At 44.3% G+C, this 19,068-nt stretch overlaps 1 protein-coding gene across 13 annotated transcripts in view; it reads right to left on the reverse strand.

The window, feature by feature from the left end:
* Positions 1 to 2,416: 2,416 nt before the first annotated feature.
* Positions 2,417 to 19,068, reverse strand: part of CPLANE1 (ciliogenesis and planar polarity effector complex subunit 1) — a 112,138-nt gene continuing 95,486 nt past the window's right edge. For 10 of the 13 annotated variants that reach the window (XM_084833070.1, XM_084833077.1, XM_084833068.1 and 7 more), the window contains 3 exons: positions 13,669 to 13,791; positions 9,576 to 9,739; positions 2,417 to 4,105 (listed from right to left, as the gene is read on the reverse strand). In XM_084833070.1, coding sequence (XP_084689196.1) covers positions 3,965 to 4,105; positions 9,576 to 9,739; positions 13,669 to 13,791 — 428 coding nt within the window. In that variant the 3' untranslated portion in view covers positions 2,417 to 3,964. Of the gene's footprint in view, positions 4,106 to 7,375; positions 7,668 to 9,103; positions 9,740 to 13,668; positions 13,792 to 19,068 lie in introns of those variants that run through there. The other 3 variants (XM_084833074.1, XM_084833069.1, XM_084833075.1) reach the window with 3 other exon arrangements.

The following is a 19,068-nucleotide window of genomic DNA, read 5'->3' on the forward strand; positions in this document are numbered from 1 at the left end:
TGCTGGTTGGTGGTGGATGAATTCTGGGGATGTCTCAAGGATTCCATTCTATTCTACCCACTGCTGTTACATATGTAAGTTATGTCTGTGTCCAGGTTGATCTCTTCATACAGCTTGAATCTTGGTGCTTAGTCTGGGTCTGAATATGGTTGAAGATTGCATGTAAAGTCAAATTGAAGCCAACGCCAGACAAAATTGAAATGATCATGGTTGTCAGGATTTTGCTGTCTCCAATCACAATGCATTTCATGTTCACAAATATGATAGTGTTCTTGAATATTCAGATTGGCGGCATAGACAATAGCAGTTATTGCATTTATCTAGTGGGAAATCAATGACCTTTTCCAACTCAGATCTGGCAACTATTATTCATCCATTCAGTTAGTATCACAAGAGGCTGTCTTTGCTGAACACTTGCGAGTTGTCATTTTAGTTCAGTATATGGCTGCCTCATGGTGCGTAACCATTAACCATGTAACCATGTGTAACCATGGTGTGTAACCACTTCATTAACCAGTGCTCCATATTTTCCATTAGCTCTCTTAATAGTCTTCAAGGCACCATAAACTGCTAGTCATAAATAGATTGTATTGTGATGTAACAAAGATGTACAGAAACCAATCTAAAATAATATTGAAAGTCTTGGCTTGGAGAAAGTTCTTATCCGTTTGGCAGCCTGTTGGGCCAGATTATCCTAAGTTTAGTTGTCCAGATATTCAGATTTCTACCTCATCCTTGATGCCCAACAGTTAGTCTTTTTTACTTGTCTCTAGTTCCACCAACTGGCAAAAGGAGAAGACGGCAGAGGATAAGATGGCTAGATAGCATCACCGATGCAATGAATATGAACTTGAGCACGCTCCGGGAGAGAGCGGAGGACAGGAAGGCCTGGCGTGCTATGGTCCATGGGGTCACGAAGAGTCAGACACGACTGAACGACTGATCAACAAAAAGTTCCACCAACTAGCATGAACTAGGGTTTTTCTCCTTGTTTAATATCTCTTAATTTTTCATCCCCTTCAGACTTCTTCACTTGCTCCCCAAATTTTCCTTGTCCAGGCACATGACAACCACAGCCTTCTAAACATTACAAAGGTTACTGTCCTTTTAAGAATTTGTAGTTAACCTATAGAAAGGATAGTTCTGGCCAACTGAGGCAGCATCAGGTCAGTGATGTTCAAAATCTTATTCAGCTTGCTAGGCTTCATGATGTCCTGTGAGCACAATATTTCTGTGAACACAGTTCTACCTTCACTGCATTCATAGCTCCATCCCAGGACCTCATAATAGGGAACATCAATTACTTACTCAAATTCCTTGTCCTTTCTCTGAGCAGAAGAAATGAGTTCATTTCCAGGGGTGAAGCTGGACATTCTGACAGTATCAGTTCGCATGGGATGGGGGAATCCCTGAATCTCAATACAGTGCTCTAGGGCAAGTTTCATAACCCTGGGAGTTTCAAACTGTCTTCTCATGTGGTCCAGAGTCCAGATGTTCTGGTCTGAGAAGGGATCAGGTCCACCAGACTAGCTGGAGGCGCAAAGGTTGCCTGTTTGGATGGCAATCCTAAATGCCACCCATATTGGAAACATCAATTGCAAAAAAGTGAATTGACAGTCAACAGGAACTAAAATGGAATGAGAAGGGCCTCAGTCAGCAGGTGTTAAAACATGGCAGTGGTTAAGAACCGTAAGAAATGGAACCAGAAGCACAGGTTCTACAATAGCAGAGACCTTGGTGTAGACATGCTATCAAGGATGATGCAGAGTTTTGTTATGCTTCATTATTACCAGTTTGGGGCAAGACCCTCCGCACTATAGAAACTACAAGATTACAGTAGAAGTGGGCCAGTACTGCAAGTAGTTTTGCAGGCCTTAGTTCTCCAAGATGTTGAAAATTAGTGTACAGATTACTGTTGTGCTGGAGCAATCTCCAAATCTACTTCAGTAAGGGCTGGCATAAAAAGAAATATATTGAAAATGCAATGGCATCTGAGATGGCGGTATATCATGCCTTACTCCTCAGGGAGCTCTAAGGTGGGAAATGACAGCTTACCTAGGAGCACAAGAAGCTGCCTTATACTGAGCCAGACTAGCTCAGTATTGTCAGCACGGACTGGCAGCGGCTCTCCAAGGTTTCAACAGGATTCCTTCCTAGCCCTACCTGGAGTTGCCAGGGATTGAACCTGGGACCTTCGGCATGCAAAGCAGGGGCTCTGCCAGTGAGCTATAGGCTGTCCCCAATTACCTCATGCATAATCAGTAATATTTAAGAAGTTGTGAAACTTTGTGATGTGGTGCCAGAATTGCTCATTTCCCCATGGCCAAGTGCAGGTATGCCCCATCTACAATTTTCTCCCATGTGGGATGGGTAAAGGACAGAAGCCCACCATAAAAAATAACAAGAATCAGCATTTGGCGATTCTCTCCTGTAGGTCAACACAACAGGATTTTATGCATGTGCTGATGCTGTATATATCCACACTGCAATTGCTTTCTATGGGATATACATTTGAGTACACATCCCCACCCACATTCTGGTGCAACTAGTTACATAACAATGCCCTTTTTGAAGAGTGACTAGCGGGGCTGGGGCATTCATTATGTGTATTACCCATTCTATGAAGCTCTAGAGAAGATTTCCTAGCTGGATTTTATATTAAGATTATTAGGAATAAACAGTATCTGAGATTTGTCAGAACAAGACAAATATGTAACGTAAGGCAGCATAAAAGGTGAGGCATAAGTTTATACAATCACATGATATACCTGTCAAGGAGATAACGGGCTGTAAAAAACTGCTCTGGTTAGGTATACTGACTTGTACTACTTGTTTTGTGATGACCTGTGGCTACAAATGAATAAATTGAACTGTACTGGCAACTTTAACTCTCCCGGGGGGGTTATGCTTTGGTACAGCCAGGTCTAGGGTGGCACTTGAGACAACCAGGAGAATGGCCAACTCACTTTCCATGCAGTTGTACTTCTTAGTCAGTCTCTAGTTCCAACCCATGCCACCAATTGGGATTAAATCACATACACTCTATGAAGGGGAAAAGGTAGCAGCAGATCAGTAAAACTGCATAAATTGATTTCTGCTCAGTCACTGTGCTTGGACAATTGGTATAAAGATAAATCATATTCCAGGCATGGTGCTTTGGAATGGGGCAGAGGAAAGAACATTCTTCCCTTTTGAGTTAAAGTTCACTTTTCAGTTAAGTGCTTTTACTTTTCTTCAACTTAACAATATATTTTTGCAGTGGCATTTACAGCTTTTGAAGAAATCACCTGGAAACTAAAAGAAAGGGTGCTTCTGGAAGCAAATAGCACATTTGGGACTCTGACCTACAAGGTTTACTTGCTCTGAAGTGCCAACTGAGAACAACTCAAAGGTAAGGAACTAAATTTCTAAACAATTAGGCTCAACACAACACAACCTTGTTCCCTCTCCAAAAACACCTCACAAAAGTATCAAACAGTTAAAAAAACCCATTTTATTACATGCATACTATTTAAATATAAAACATAATTCAGGATCTTAGGCAAGAGTTAAATGTAGACCCTTTAATCACTCTGCAAGTCTGGCCATTTAAATTCTATTTTAACTGCATAATTGTTTTCAGAAATAAAAATTAATAATACCCCCAAGAATCTTGTTTGCTAGATTTATTCAACACCTGTATGTTCCAAGAAGCCTAAGCACACTTCATAATTGAACATTCTGCATAATTCCACAATTTGGCATTGATATATTAATCTCAGATTATTTATTTGAGGAGAACAAGATTTTTTTTTATTTCCTTGGAATTTTGCTGCACTATTTTGCAGAATTTCCTGTATGGATGAAGACTGGTCCTTGATGTTAACTTGGCTGTACCTTTCCTTGCAATCTCATCTGTTATTTCTCCAAATTATATTAAGCCTAATGTCCCTTTAAAGGGTAGAGCAGCCAAGAAACTGTGGCTTTATTTTTCTTTCACATTTGCTACCATGGCCTCCACCGCATTCCAGTCAAGCCTGCTAAGGATGCTGCTGGTACTGTCAGACACACTGTCAAAGTTGTTAAAGCTGGCAATGGAGCAACCATCTTCTTGAGGTAAAGATTCCTATGGAGAAACAGAGGTATAAATGAGAGAAGAGGCAGGGAGCCCAAGATCCCAAAAGTACTTGTTCTACATGGGCTAAAACAAAGCAAATTATAGTAATGTTTATAAGAATAAATGCTCCAACAAGGCCTAATATACTTGACAACTACCAGAAAAGATCAATTTTTCCTTCTCCTTCCGGGCTCTTGTTTAAATTATCCCCAATCCACATTTTCCCCTGTGGCTCCAAGAGAGCTTTCCAAACTTTCAAGATAGCAACTCCTCTGGAGCAGCAGCCAGGGTCCTATTCTTGTAACAGAAAGGAGAGTCTACCTTGCCATTCAAGACCGACTATCCCTAGTGACAGTGAAGTAGGGTTTATGTGGAGCTCCTGAAAGCCCATGCCACTTACTTTCCATCATCTACCCCTTGACACAGCAGGAGCAAAGAACTGGCAAGCCACTGCAGGGTTCCAGCTGTGCTGCAGCACCAACTTTAGGGTAGACCAGACATCCAAAATAAAAAAAGGAACAGCTGCACCAACTGAATTCCCAACGTGTTTTGACACACGCTTCTATCAAGGGAAAACCTGTTAGAGACTTTTCTGGAGGATTCTCTCTCCCTCACTTCTTCCAAAGAAAAATCCCGTATCTTAAGTGGGTTTCCCTTGATAAAGAGCCATGTCAAAACTGGTTGGGAATTCAACTGGTGTAGCTGTTCCATTTGTTATTTTGGTTTCCAGTCTTCTGTTTTTTTCTGATCCCTATTGGTACTGTAGGCCAGACATCCCTCTAGTAACATGGCAATATGGCAAGGCACTAGCACCAAAAGAACAAGCTGCCTGGGCCTCCAGCATTGCTTCTGAGTCTCCCCTCCATGTAGGCAGGAAGGAAACAATGCCATACTTATAGCAGCCTCCAAAGGGCCCCTTTTCAAGCACAGGGATGGTCACAATTTCAGCGCTAGATGAGAGAGGTGTAATTTAGGGGAAGGCTTAGATCCCCTAAGCTCTTTAGACAGCTGTTTGCTTCCAGAACATGGCATGTAGCAATCGATGGAGATTTTGAGTATATACGGGACTACTGAGTGCCCCGACCATCTTTCCAGATCTCAGTGGGGTTTGTGTCTACCTCCTCCTTTGATTGAAGGCACTAGTGGCTCAGGAAGTGTGAGAGACTATTCCGTTTGGGGCAGGGAGTAGAAAAAAGCCACAAAAGGCCTCATGAGCATAAAACGCAGCTGCCACAGCCGATCCAGAGGTAGGTCCATGCACATGCATGTAAGAGGTGTCTCAGATCATGATTCCAGAGCTTTTCATCTGACAGCCACTCCAAGCGATGCTAATGGGAGCCCCAATGGCAGTTGCTTTGGAGCAGATGCAGGCTGTAAGCCTGCCGTGCTCTAGATTGAGTCTCATCTGTTTGCAAACAACTACAGAAAGCGAGGCAATAGAGTAGTCAAGTTGGCAAGCAAACGGCCAAGCACAAAACAGGTTTCAGTCCAAGGAGGTTTAAGCTAAGGCAGGAGTGGTCAAAATCCAGGCACAGGTCAGAATGCAGGCAGGCAGGAAACAAGGATGAGGCCACAGCAGGAGTAGTCAAGATAACAAGCAAGAAGTCAGACACAGTAAATCAGTCAGGTACGTTACATAGTCCAGAAGCGGGGTCATTGAGCAGTCCAGAAGTTCAGGAAACAGAGCATCACTCACAGGGCATGATTCAGGAGACAAGGTACACAACAGAGGCTGGATGGACCAAGTTATTCCAACAGAGTCTGGGTTTCCAGTGAAAGCTTTTAAGCCCCAAACCAGCCAGACCCACCCACAGCTCAGCTGCAGCAATCAGAGCTCCCTTTCCAGAGCCTACTCCTGAGGAGTTCCTTTTTCCTGAGGAGACCTCTTCTGGAGGCAAGCACTCCGTTGCACAGGAGCCCTGCTAGCCTGTCTCTTGTGGCAACGATGCTCCCGGGGATCAGGGGGTGGCTCAGCCTCTGCCTCAGAGGCAGAGTCCCTTTCTCCTGACCAGGATAGCCCTGAAGCCACTTCCCCCAAAGGTTCAGGCTCCTGTGAGTCTGGTAGCACTCCCTGGTCTGGGGTACCCCACACTTCTGGGGCCTCCAGCTCTTCTTCTGAGGTAGCAGACTCCTCCAGTCAGGGCATGACACCCAGGCAACCAAACTGAGAAGGGCATAGCTTGCGCAATGGCAAGGCATACTTTCTCCGAACTCTGGGAGCAAAAGAGACACTGGAAGAGGAGTGGGCAAAGATGTGGTGCCTAGGGGGTCATACCCAGGGCTGCTCATTTTCTACTTCCCTGCCCAAGCTGAAAGCTTTCATAGCCTCTGATACCAGAGAGGAAGGGAAGCTGTCTGAGGACCACCTTTTCCCCCACTAAACCTTTTCTTCCCTTGCACTTTACAACAGCAACAGAGGGAACAATTCTCCCGCCCAGGGGTTTCAGGGCTGCTTTCTCCAACCTCTTTCAAAACCTCTAAGGGCATCTTTTCCTGAATTTTTGGCAGGGTGTGAAAAGGAGAATGGGACAATCCCCCCAGAAGCAAATTTACAAACTGGCTGATAAACTTTACTCACTCCCAGACACCACTATGGAGACTCTTAAAGTCCAGTTCTCACTAAGGTCTTAGGACCCATCAATCCACTTAGCAGGTTGGGGGGCAAAACTCTTAGATATTCAAGCAATCAAACTTGTCCCATGGATTCTATTTGATTATTTTTTCTTGGCTTCCAAAAGAATGGAGTTGTGGGGACATCTTGGGCTTGGAAGTAGCTGAACAGCTTTTTCTGAAGGACGCACTTCAGGATAAAAATCTCAAGATCCATAACAACCATCACTAAATGTGATTTCTGGGCATGCATCCAGTCCATCCGAGGTGTATCTTCAATCACAGGAGTTACTTCTGGTTCTCTTAAAGCCACCTTTATTTTAATACAGGGCACTACCATTCAGGGTGACATTTTTTGTGAATTGCTTAGAACTTTGGCTATGGGGCAGTATAGAAATATAATAAATGAAATTAAATCAGGTCCCAATGTTCACTAAGGTCCTGCTTGCCCTGGTAGTACGTCTGAGGGATGTACAGCACACATTGTCTTGTGTTCTGTACTGAACATAAGGCAACTACTGAATCAGGGCTTAGTTGTCATAGACAAGAGTTCCCAGCATCTAACACAGTGCTTAGAGCACCTGGGAATAGTTCTGCCACACTTTGGTACAGGATGTTTGTCTCAGGTGAGGGACAATACAAGATCCTACAGTTGGTGTGGTCAGGCAAAGATATTGAAAGAGTGGACCTCATGACCCTAGCTAAATTGTTGGTAACACCAAGCTGCTTCAAGAGATGCTTTTACCTCTTCAGGTATCTAACCAAGCTTGCTGGTTGGTGGAGGTTTCCCACAGTTTGCAACTTTCCTTGGTGCCTGGTAGTTAGTCTTGCAACAACCACTTGGAGTGGAGCCAGCCTCACAATACGCAGAAGGATTGTAATCACCAGAGATGTATTTTTTTGTTCTCGCTGCCCCACTGTCTTCGCAAAGGGCTTCCACCAACAGGGTATATAGGGCTACCTAGAATGCATACATCACTTGGTGCACCTGAGCAGGCACGAACACTCCAAACCATCCCAAATATTTTAGAATCCTTGGATCAAGCCTGGCACATGATTTAAGCACAAACATGCTCAAGGGCCAGGAGGCAGCCCTGAGTAGTACCTTGAGATGTGAAGGAGAGAGGGTTTGCCTCAAGATACTCCCATATTTGTAGGTTTCATAAAGGGACAGTCCTTCTAAGTCTGCACATAGTCCACAGGTTTCCTACATGGAAGTGGAACTGTATTTTACAGTGTTTATAGGGGGTCCTTTCAAGCCTATGGCTACATGTATTCTTAAAATTCTGTCCTTTAAAACAATCTTCATGTTGGTAACCTTCCTGTTCAGCAAGAAGGGTGCCTAAATTAGGAACTTTCTCCTTTGATTTATGTTTTTTTTTAATGCTGATGCTTAGACCCAACCACTGGGACATTCCTAAGATTGTTTTTCCAAGGAACTGTTCTTGCAATCCTTCTGTCCAATGTCTGTACCCCTGCAAAAAAAGCCTGGCCCAAGGCAATTATCTCTTAATGGCTCCAGGAGTGTATCATGCTAGCCTCTCAGAGCCTAGAAAAGCAGCTGCCTGCACGGATCATGGCCCATGCAATTTGGGAACTGGCTAGCACAGTAGGTTCCCTTTCAAAGAGATATGTAAGACCTTGCTATGTACCTTTGCCAGACACCATAAGAATAGTTGTTTGCTTCTGCAGCTGCAGTCTGTAGGACAGGGTGGGCAATACAAGGAACATATGTGGCCCCCCCATAGCCATTTTTGCAGCCCCCATCTGTGTTCCCCAGCTGGCACTGCTGCTGAATTTGGTGCTGCAGCAGTATGGCAGCAAACATTATGGCAATCTTTCAGGGAAAGAAAGCACACAGGGAGCTTATGTCTTGTTTGCAAGCAGGTTCATGCTCCTGGAAGCACAATTCTGTTTGGAAACAAGGCACGCACACCCCATACACCTTGTTTCCTTGCAAAATCACTGTGATTTTTGCTACCACCACCGCCACCACCACCACTGCAGCAGTGGTGGCAAATCTGACTGCGTCAGGTACGGCACCCAGTGGGTTCTGGGTGGGCAATGTGGCCCCCCAACCCCTGGAAGTTACCCACCCCTGCTTTAGGAGGAGAAGTGCAAATCTGTATTTTCAGTCTACATAGGACAATATGGCTCTGATGCATCCTGAATGTTTGGAATCTCCTCCAGGAACAGAAGGGAACAGGGACATTTCTTAGAGCAGATTCGTGTGCTGTAATGCTGAAATTTGGCAGCATGGTTGCAGCAGGAAAAAAAAGCTTCAAAATAGCTCCCTCTTTTAAAAGAGGAAAAGGGGGCTATTTTGCTTTAAAATAGCCCCTTTTTGCCACAGCAACATTTTCCGTTTAAAATAGGGAGCTATTTTGAAGCTTCCCCCCACCCCCATCAAAGGAGTGTGTGCAGCATTGAATAAAATACCTTGTGTGTCAAAATGTTCTATTGTTTGTTAAACATTACATTCATTGTCATCATTTCACATGATTAGTATAATCACATTTTTATTCTGTAATTTCTTCAAGCAGCTCAGGATGCCTTCAAAACAGCTCAGCAGTTTTCCCTGCCCATTTCATCCTCACAGCAGTATCTGTCCTAAAGTCACCTAGAGGCTTAATGGCTAAGCAGGAATCTGAACCCAGGTTCTGCTCTGATGGTCTCCACTACACCACACTAGGGCAGTGAAACAGCCTCCATTTCTTCTCAACTGGGACTACATATAAAACTTGCAGTAAGTTTCTTTGATATACTTGTCATGGCTTACATTAAAAATTGAACACAAAAGTGATTAGAAGAAAGTAACTATCCCAAAGCTGCAGAGTGGGTCACTGCTAATTATATTTCCTACCCTCACCTTTTTGAAATGGAAATTAGAACTGCCATACAGTATCTGCTGAATCTCATCAGGGACACTCCAAACACTCACAGCATCATCTTCACTCTCCTCATTGGCCTGAGTCACTGTGTCAGTGGTTAGGAACCTTCTCTGACTCGCTGATTCTCTTGTCTGATCAGAAGCTGAAAGGGAGCAAATTGTGGTAAGGCCTTCTCAGTGTTGCAAAAGTCAAAGGCCCCCAAATCTAGGATCAAGGAAGCACAGCCCAATGCTCTATCCCTCCTCCATTCTGTGTTCAGTTTTATTGGAGTGGACAATAATGATTACTCTTCATGTTGCCAAAAGTCATAATTAACCAAATACAAATATGTCCTGTTCATAACACTCAGATGCAATACATAATCCTCATGTCCCTCAAATGTTCTTCTACAACTCAGAATAGTAGAGAGAGAACAGAAAATGTACTCCTTCATGGATCACTGCCTTGTTGTGGCGAAGGGGCTTGTGTAACTCAGTGAAGCCATAAGCTATGCCATGCGGGGCCACCCAAGACGGACAGGTCATGGCAGAGAGTTCTGACAAAATGTGGTCCACTGGAGAAGGAAATGGCAACCCACTCCAGTATTCTTGCCAAGAAAGCCCCATGGAACGCATCACAAGGCTAAAAGATATGATGCCGGAAGATGAGCCCCTCAGATCAGAAGGTGTCCAATATACTACTGGGGAAGAGCAGAGGGAATTTCCAAGTAGCACCAGAAAGAGTGAAGCGGCTGGGCCAAAGCTGAAAGGACACGCAGCTGTGGATGTGTCTGGTGGTGAAAAGAAAATGCGATGCTGTAAAGAACAATATTGTTTAGGAACCTGGAATGTCAGATCAATGAATCAAAGTAAGCTGGAGGTGGTCAAACGTGAGATGGCAAGATTTGAACATCGACATCTTGGGAATCAGCGAACTAAAATGGACAGGCATGGGCGAATTTAATTCAGGTGACCATCATATCTGCTACTGTGGGCAAGAATCCCTTAGAAGAAATGGAGTAGCACTCATAGTCAAAAAAAGGGTGGGAAAAGCAGTACTGGGGTACAATCTCAAAAACGATAGAATGATGTCAGTACGAATCCAAGGCAAACCATTCAACATCACAGTAATTCAAGCCTATGCCCCAGCCACTGATGCCAAAGAAGCTGAGGTTGATCGGTTCTATGAAGACCTACAACAGCTTCTAGAACTAACACCAAAAAAAGATGTCCTCTTCATCATAGGGGATTGGAATGCTAAAGTAGGAAGTCAAGAAATCACCGGGATAACAGGCAAGCATGGCCTTGGTGTACAAAATGAAGCAGGACAAAGGCTAATAGTGTTTTGCCAAGAGAACACGCTGATCAGAGCAAACACTCTTTTCTTGCACAAGAGGCGACTCTACACATGGACGTCACCAGATGGTCAATATCGAAATCAGATTGATTATGTCCTTTGCAGCCAAAGATGGACTCTATACAGTCCGTAAAAACAAGACCTGGAGCTGACTGTGCCTCAGATCATGAGCTTCTTATCGCAAAATTTCAGATTAAATTGAAGAATGTAGGGAAAACCACTAAACCATTCAGGTATGACCTAAGTCATATCCCTTATGAATATACAGTGGAGGTGAGGAATAGATTGAAGAGATTAGACCTGATAGACAGAGTGCCTGAGGAACTATGGACGGAGGTCTGTAACATTGTTCAGGAGGCAGCAACGAAATCCATCCCAAAGAAAAAGAAATGCAAGAAAGCCAAGTGGCTGTCTGATGAGGCTTTACAAGTAGCTGAGGAAAGAAGGGAAGTGAAAAGCAAGGGAGAAAGGGGAAGATATATCCACCTGAATGCAGAGTTCCAGAGAATAGCAAGGAGAGACAAGAAGGCCTTCTTAAATGAACAATGCAAAGAAATGGAGGAAAACAACAGAATCGGAAAGACTAGAGATCTTTTCAAGAAAACCAGAGATCTCAAGGGAACGTTTTGTGCAAAGACGGGCAGGATAAAGGACAAAGAAGGCAGGGACCTAACAGAAGCAGATGAGATTAAGAAGAGGTGGAAAGAATACACAGAAGAACTATACAGGAAAGATCTGAATATCCCTGATAGCCATGATAGTATGGTCACTGAACTTGAGCCGGACATCCTCGAGAGTGAAGTCAAGTGGGCCTTAGGAAGCATTAGTAACAACAAAGCTAGCGGAGATGACAGTCTTCCAGCTGAGCTATTTAAGATCCTAAAAGATGATGCTGTTAAAGTGCTGCACTCAATATGCCAACACATTTGGAACACTCAACAGCAGCCACAAGACTGGAAAAGGTCAGTTTACATTCCAATTCCAAAGAAGGGCAATGCCAAAGAGTGTTCCAACTACCGTACAATTGCGCCCATTTCACATGCCAGCAAGGTTATGCTCAAGATCCTACAAGCTAGGCTTCAGCAGTATGTGAACCGAGAACTACTGGAAGTACAAGCGGGGTTTTGAAGAGGCAGAGGAACTAGAGATCAAATCGCCAACATTTGCTGGATCGTGTAGAAAGCAAGAGAATTCCAGAAAAACATCTATTTCTGCTTCATTGACTACGCTAAAGCCTTTGATTGTGTGGATCACAACAAACTGTGGCAAGTTCTTAAAGAGATGAGAGTACCAGACCACCTTACCTGTCTCCTGAGAAACCTGTACGAGGGTCAAGAAGCAACAGTAAGAACCGGACATGGAGCAACCGATTGGTTCAAAATTGGGAAAGGAGTACGACAAGGCTGTATATTGTCGCCCTGCTTATTTAATTTATATGCAGAGTACATCATGAGAAACGCCGGGTTGGATGAATCACAGGTCGGAATTAAGATTGCCGGGAGAATTATCAACAACCTCAGATACGCAGACGATACCACCCTAATGGCAGAAAGCGAAGAAGATCTAAAGAGCCTCTTGTTGAGGGTGAAAATGGAGAGTGCAAAAGCTGGTTTGAAACTCAACATTAAAAAAACGAAGATCATGGCATCTGGCCCCATCACTTCCTGGCATACAGAAGGGGAAGAAATGGAAGCAGTGACAGATTTTACTTTCTTGGGCTCCAAGATCACGGCAGACGGTGACTGTAGCCATGAAATTAAAAGACGCTTGCTCCTTGGGAGGAAAGCTATGGCAAACCTAGACAGCATAGTAAGAAGCAGAGACATCACCTTGCCGACAAAGATTCGTATAATCAAAGCTATGGTTTTCCCAGTAGTAACGTATGGCTGTGAGAGCTGGACTATAAGGAAGGCTGAGCGCCAAAGAATCGATGCTTTCGAACTGTGGTGCTGGAGAAGACTCTTACGAGTCCCCTGGACTGCAAGGAGGTCAAATCAGTCAATCCTAAAGGAAATCAACCCTGAGTGCTCATTGGAAGGACAGATACTGAAGCTGAAGCTCCAATATTTTGGCCACCTAATGCGAAGAGAAAAGTCCCTGGAAAAGACCCTGATGCTGGGAAAGATTGAAGGCAAAAGGAGAAGGGGACGGCAGAGGATGAGATGGCTAGATAGCATCACCGATGCAATGAATATGGACTTGAGCACACTCCGGGAGAGAGCGGAGGACAGGAAGGCCTGGCGTGCTATGGTCCATGGGGTCACAAAGAGTCGGACACGACTGAACGACAACAACAGAAAATACTTTTCAATGTAAACCTATTGTTACTGCAAGTTTTGGATTACAATTACTACTTGCACTGAGCTAACCAAGTACACCCAACATGGATTTTTAAAGCCCTCTCAAACAGTGGGCAGACTTCAGTGATGATGCCAAGATTTGTGGGGGGAAAAACTGCCCAGACCCTGACCTTGTTTAACCAAGCTCTGGAAAGTGCTCAAACCCAAGCAGTCAAAACCTTAGGTAAAGCCTCTTAGTACAGGCTTTGCTAATTACCCCACTAGCCTATCCTGTGTCTTTTTGACTCTTTAGCTTATGATGGGACAAAAAAGTTTTCCTCCCGAATGCCTCGGCATTCAGTGAAAATTACAGCATCCAACATAAACACAGAGGCATCCAGAAGAACAACGCAGATGAGAACCGGTGAACAGCACTGGAATTTGTCCAATTACAAACCTTGACTTCTTAAGTCAAGACTGCTACTTGACCAGTGCTTGTAGCTTCTGCTGCTTTTCCCTCGTTTCTCCCTTTGACAGGATTCTGATTCCATTCTTCTGTAAGGAGCTTGGCATATTCGGCCTTAAGCAGAAAATACAGCAAAACTACTCATTTTACATAATGGACCAGGAAGTAAAAAGCAGAATAATATAATCCCAATACAGTTCAGTGTGAACTAATGATGGTGTCTACCTCCAGCATGGTAGCACTGACCCACCCTGCTGGTATTTATGCTTACAGTCCCCCAAACACCCCCAGCAGGCTGTGATGTTACATTCCATCCTAACCATTTTATTTATTTAAAGCATTTTTCCCCTGCCCTTCAGCCAAAAAAGTTCTGAGTGGCTTACAGATCAATCCAAAACAAGAATCCCTAGATAGTCCGTGTCCTCAGGCTTACAATCTAAACATGCTCCTTGTAATTGTATTGCAAATCTAATAATGACTGCTACTGCAAAATGGACCATTGGTACTTACCAAGACAGTTCCTTCTGGGTTGGTGCGTGGAAGGCATCTCTACAATGCATTATCGTTCTCTATTGCCCAGGAAAAGCAGGGGCCACATGACAGAGTTTTGTGTAGTCTGACAGTCCTAGACTCCTCCCTCCCAGTTCTGTCCATGGCTACAGCTCAGTAACAGAGATCAGGAAAAAAATTCCCCAGTATAAAGATCCACAGAGGAGAAAACTTTCCAGGGAGGACAAATATATAAAATAAAGGAAATCAGATCCCAAGGTGAAGGCCTGACCTGGAAGATGCAGAGGCAGGTGATCATGGTGGACAATAGACTCAGGAATCAAAAAGTTTGGGGTGTGGCTGGGATGCCTCTGCACATCAATCCAGAAAGAAGCTTCTCAGTAAGCACCAACGTTCCATTCTCCAGGTTGGTGTGAGGAAGGCATCCCTATGAAGGGATCCCTATGAAGGGATCTGCTAAAGCAAAGTGCCAATTAGGGTGGGAGAACTTGTAAGTACCATGTCTACTGAGAACTAACTACCTGCTGGAGAACCCTCCTGCTGAAGGAGGCATCTGCAGATGTGTGTCTATCTTATAATGCCTGGTATAGATCCCAAGTCACAGCCTTTCATATTTCTGCTACTGAGGCGCTGATGAAAAGGGGCGCTGAGATTGCTGCTGATCTGGTGGAGAGTGCCATGACCTTTAAAGGTTTAGGACGGCATGAAGTCTTGTAGGCATAAAAAAAATACATGCTCTGAGCCACCTGGCTAGTGTGGATCTGGAAACTTTCTTACCCATGGCTGTGGGATGAAATGGAAACAAAAAGGGAGTCAAATTTGCAGAAGGACTGTGTGCATTTTAGGTAGTCTTTGATAGCTCTGCATGTGTCCCGCTAGCCCTTCTCCAAGGGGTGAGGGCAGAAGGAAGATGAGTTCTTATGAAACAAGGTACTGACTTTAGGAATGAAGGTAGGGTCAGGTCTGAGGGTGACCGTCTCCTTCTGAAAGGTTATCAAGCCCTTCCATACTGAAAGGGCTTAGAGCTCTTGACACTCTTCATGCTGATGTAAAGGCCATTAAAAACAATACTTTTTGAGATAAGAGCCTGACTGGAATAGTCTTGAGAGGCTCAAATGGCAGTTTTGTGAGTGCAGACAGAACGGTTTAGAGACTCCGAGTTGGGAATCTGTGAATGGTAGGTGGAGGTAACATAGCAACTCCCATGAGGAAGCGCTTGAGGTGAGGATGGGAACTGAGAGGTGGACAGCCTGGTTTTGATAGGACAGAGGAGATGGCCAAGCTCTGTTACCATAGTCGTGGCTGGTTTGAGACCCATGTAGAGGCCTCTTTGGAGGAATGGCAGGGGCTCTTGGATACCTGCAGACTGGATGTCAATGGTTTTTCATCTGCACAATCTGGTAATGGCAGTTCCAGGTGGTCTTGTATATATGCATAGTAGAGTACTTAGAAGATGCTAGGAGGGTGCTGTTTACTGTGTCTCGGTATCCTAAGCTTATGTAGGTAGACTGCTCAACTTCCAGGTGGGTAGATGAAGCCATCTTGGGTCCAGGTAGAAAACCGGTCCCTGGGAAGAGGAGGTTGAGTTGCCTTGGAAAAAACCAGGGTTCTTCCTGAGCAATATGTAGCATTTTTGTAAATTGTGGTCTTCTGGGCCAGAAGGGTGCAATTAGATTGACTGTTGCTTGCTCTGTCTGAATCTTTCTGCGCACCCTGGCCAATAGTGGCAGAAAGGCATAAAGGCTTTCCCTGGGCCATTACTTGTTTAGACCATCCATATTCTCTGCTCCGTAGCAGCAGAATCTTGAAAGGTACCAGGGAAGATTGTGGTTGTGGCGTGAGGCAAACAAGTCCATCACTAGTGGTCCAGAGCGTGTCTGTATAACTTGGAAGATGGAAAGGTGCAGGCGCCATACCTCCAGATCTAGTTGCTGCCTGGTGAGGTAGTTCGCTGTGTGGTTTTGCTTGTTCTAGATGTGCTGGGCTGAAATGTAGATTAGGTTTTGTTCAGCGCAGAGAAGCACTGATTGTGCCTCCTTGTGGAGGATCCTTGATGAACTGCTGAGTTTGAGCCAACTGATGCTATGTCCTTTTTCTGAGTCCTACCAGTGGCTTTGGGTGACCTGATGGTGGCAATGCATACCCAACCCTCCAGGCTGGTATCTGTGGTCAGTATAATCTTCTGAGGCTTGTGGAATAGAATTTTGTGTTGCAGGTTCTGGGAATGTTGTCGCCATAGAAACAAGTCTTTGACTTGGTGAGGAAGGTATATGAGATTATGCTCTTTCAGCATGATCTGTGTCTGAAAGAGGAGAAGCAGTCATCATACAGGGCAAGAATGTAGGTATGCCCAAGGGACTATGCCTAGGCAGGCTATCATCAGACCTAAAAGGTGAGCAAGTTCCATCAGGTCTGCAGTTCTTCTGTGACTGAGTTGTTCCACCTCTTGCTTGAGTTTTACTGCCGTCTCTGGGGACAGATAAATGTGGCCAGTTGAGGTATCGATGACTGGTCCCAGGTGAAGAAAGGTTTGGGTTGGTTGGAGGTGTCTTTTTTTGTTGATGACAAGGCCGTGATGGTTGAAAGAAGCAAAGGTTAAGATCACAAGACCCATGCTGAATCAGACCAAGGGTCCATCTAGTCCAGCATTCTGTTCACACAGTGGCCAACCAGCTGTTGATGGGAAACCCACAAGCAGGATATAAGTGAAGCAGCACCCTCCTGCCCATGTTCCCCAGCAACTGGTGTACATAGGCTTACTACCTCTGATACTGGAGATAGCATATAGCCATCAGGACTAGTAGCCATTGATATCCTTCTCCTCTAGCAATTTGTCTAACCCCCCTTTTAAAGCCATCCAAATTGGTGGCCATCAGTATGTCTTGTGTTAGTGAATTCCACAGTTTGACTATGTGGTGTGTGAAAAAGTATTTATTTATTTATTACATTTCTACACTGCCCAATAGCCAAAACTCTCTGGGCGGTCTGCACTTTTTCCAGCTCTACAATATCTTTTTTTAGGTGCAGTTACCAGAACTGTACACAGTAGTTTAAGTGTGGTCACACCACAGATTTATATAAAGGCAGTATGATATTGGCAGTTTTATTCTCAATTCCTTTCCTAATTATGCCTTAACGTGGAGTTTGCCTTTGTTACAGCAGCCGCACACTGGGTCGACATTATAATCGAGCTGTCCACCACAACCCCAAGATCTTTTTCTTGGTAGGTCACTGCTAGTTCAGATCTCATCAGGTTATACTTGAAGCTGGGATTTTTTGCGCCAACGAGCATCACTTTACACTTGCTTACATTGAATTGCATTTGCCATTTAGATGCCCATTCTCCCAGTTTGGAGAGATCTTTTTGGAGCTCTTGACAATCCCTTTTTGTTTTCACCACCCTAGATAATTTGGTGTCATCGCAAACTTGGCCACTTCACTGCTCATTCCTCAGTGTAGATCATTTATGAACAAGCTGAAAAGCATTGGTCCCAATACAGATCCCTGTGGGACCCCACTATTTACATCCCTCCATTGGGAGAATGGACCATTTATTCCTACTCTCTGCTTTCTGTTCTTTAACCAGTTACTGAACCGTAAGAGGATCTGTCCTCTTATTCCATGACTGCTAAATCTGCTCAGGAGTCTTTGGTGAGGGTCTTTATCAAAAGGCCTTTGGAAGACCAAGCAGACAATGTCTACTGGATCACCCCTGTCTACATGTTTACTGACACTCTCAAAGAACTCTAAAAGGTTAGTGAGACAGGGTTACCTTTGTGGAGGCCATGTTGATTCTTTTTCAGCAGAGCTTGTCCTTCTATATGTTTATTGTTATCTTTAATAATGCCTTCAACTAATTTACTCGGAACAGACATTAAGCTAACCGGCCTATAAGTTCCTGGATCCCCCTTGGATCTGTTTTTTTAAAAAAAAACACCTAGTGTTACATTGGCCATCTTCCAGTCCTCTGGTACAGAAGCTGATCTTAGGGACATGTTGCATATTTGAGTTCTTTAAGAGCTCTAGGACGGATACTATCTGGGCCCAGTGATTTATTTACTTTCAATTTGTCATTAAGGTTGAGAGCGTCATCTTTTGTCACCACTATTTTCCTCAGACTCCCTTCTTGAAAGCATCAGTTCAGGCACAGGTCCTGTCCTATATCTTCTGCAGTGAAGACAAATGAGAATAATCCATTCAGCTTCTCTGCAATCTTCTTATCCTCCTTTAGTACTCCTTTAACTCCACTGTCATCCAATGGTCCAACTGCCTCCCTAGCTAGTTTCCTGCTTCAGATATATTTAAAGAATTTGTTATTGTTGACCTTGATGTTGTTAGTGATACGCAAAAAAGCATTTGGAGGAGCATCTCTTATTGTCTGTTTGCACTCCCTTTTGTTTTTCTCATTTGGGCCAGACTTCCATTTTCTGGAGGAAGCCCCCTTTTCAATAATAGCTCCCTTGACACCGGAACATAGGAAGGGGCCTTATACTGAGTCAGACCATTGGTCCATCTAGCCCAGTACTGTCGACATTGACTGGCAGTGGCTCTCGAGGGTTTCAGGCAGGATTCCTTCCTTGTCCTATCTGGAGAAGCCAGGGATTGAACTTGGGACCTTCCGCATGCAAAGCATACGCTCTATCACACTGAGCTATGGCTCTGCCCTCGTTAACCATGCCAATGACCTCTTAGTCTTGGTGCTACCTTTCCTAACGTGTGGTATACATTTTAGCTGAGCTTCTATTATTGTGGTTTTGAATAAACTCCAAGCATTTCAAAGGGATTTAACCCTCAACTGCCCCTTTTAACTTCTTTTTCACCAGTTCCCTCATTCTGGAGAAGTTTCCTCTTTTGATGTAAAATGTGGTATGTTGGACTTCC

Source organism: Heloderma suspectum, chromosome 2 (assembly GCF_057233095.1).
Source record: "Heloderma suspectum isolate Gila_16-S chromosome 2, 16-S_ref, whole genome shotgun sequence".
Classification (NCBI taxonomy): Eukaryota; Metazoa; Chordata; class Lepidosauria; order Squamata; family Helodermatidae; genus Heloderma; species Heloderma suspectum.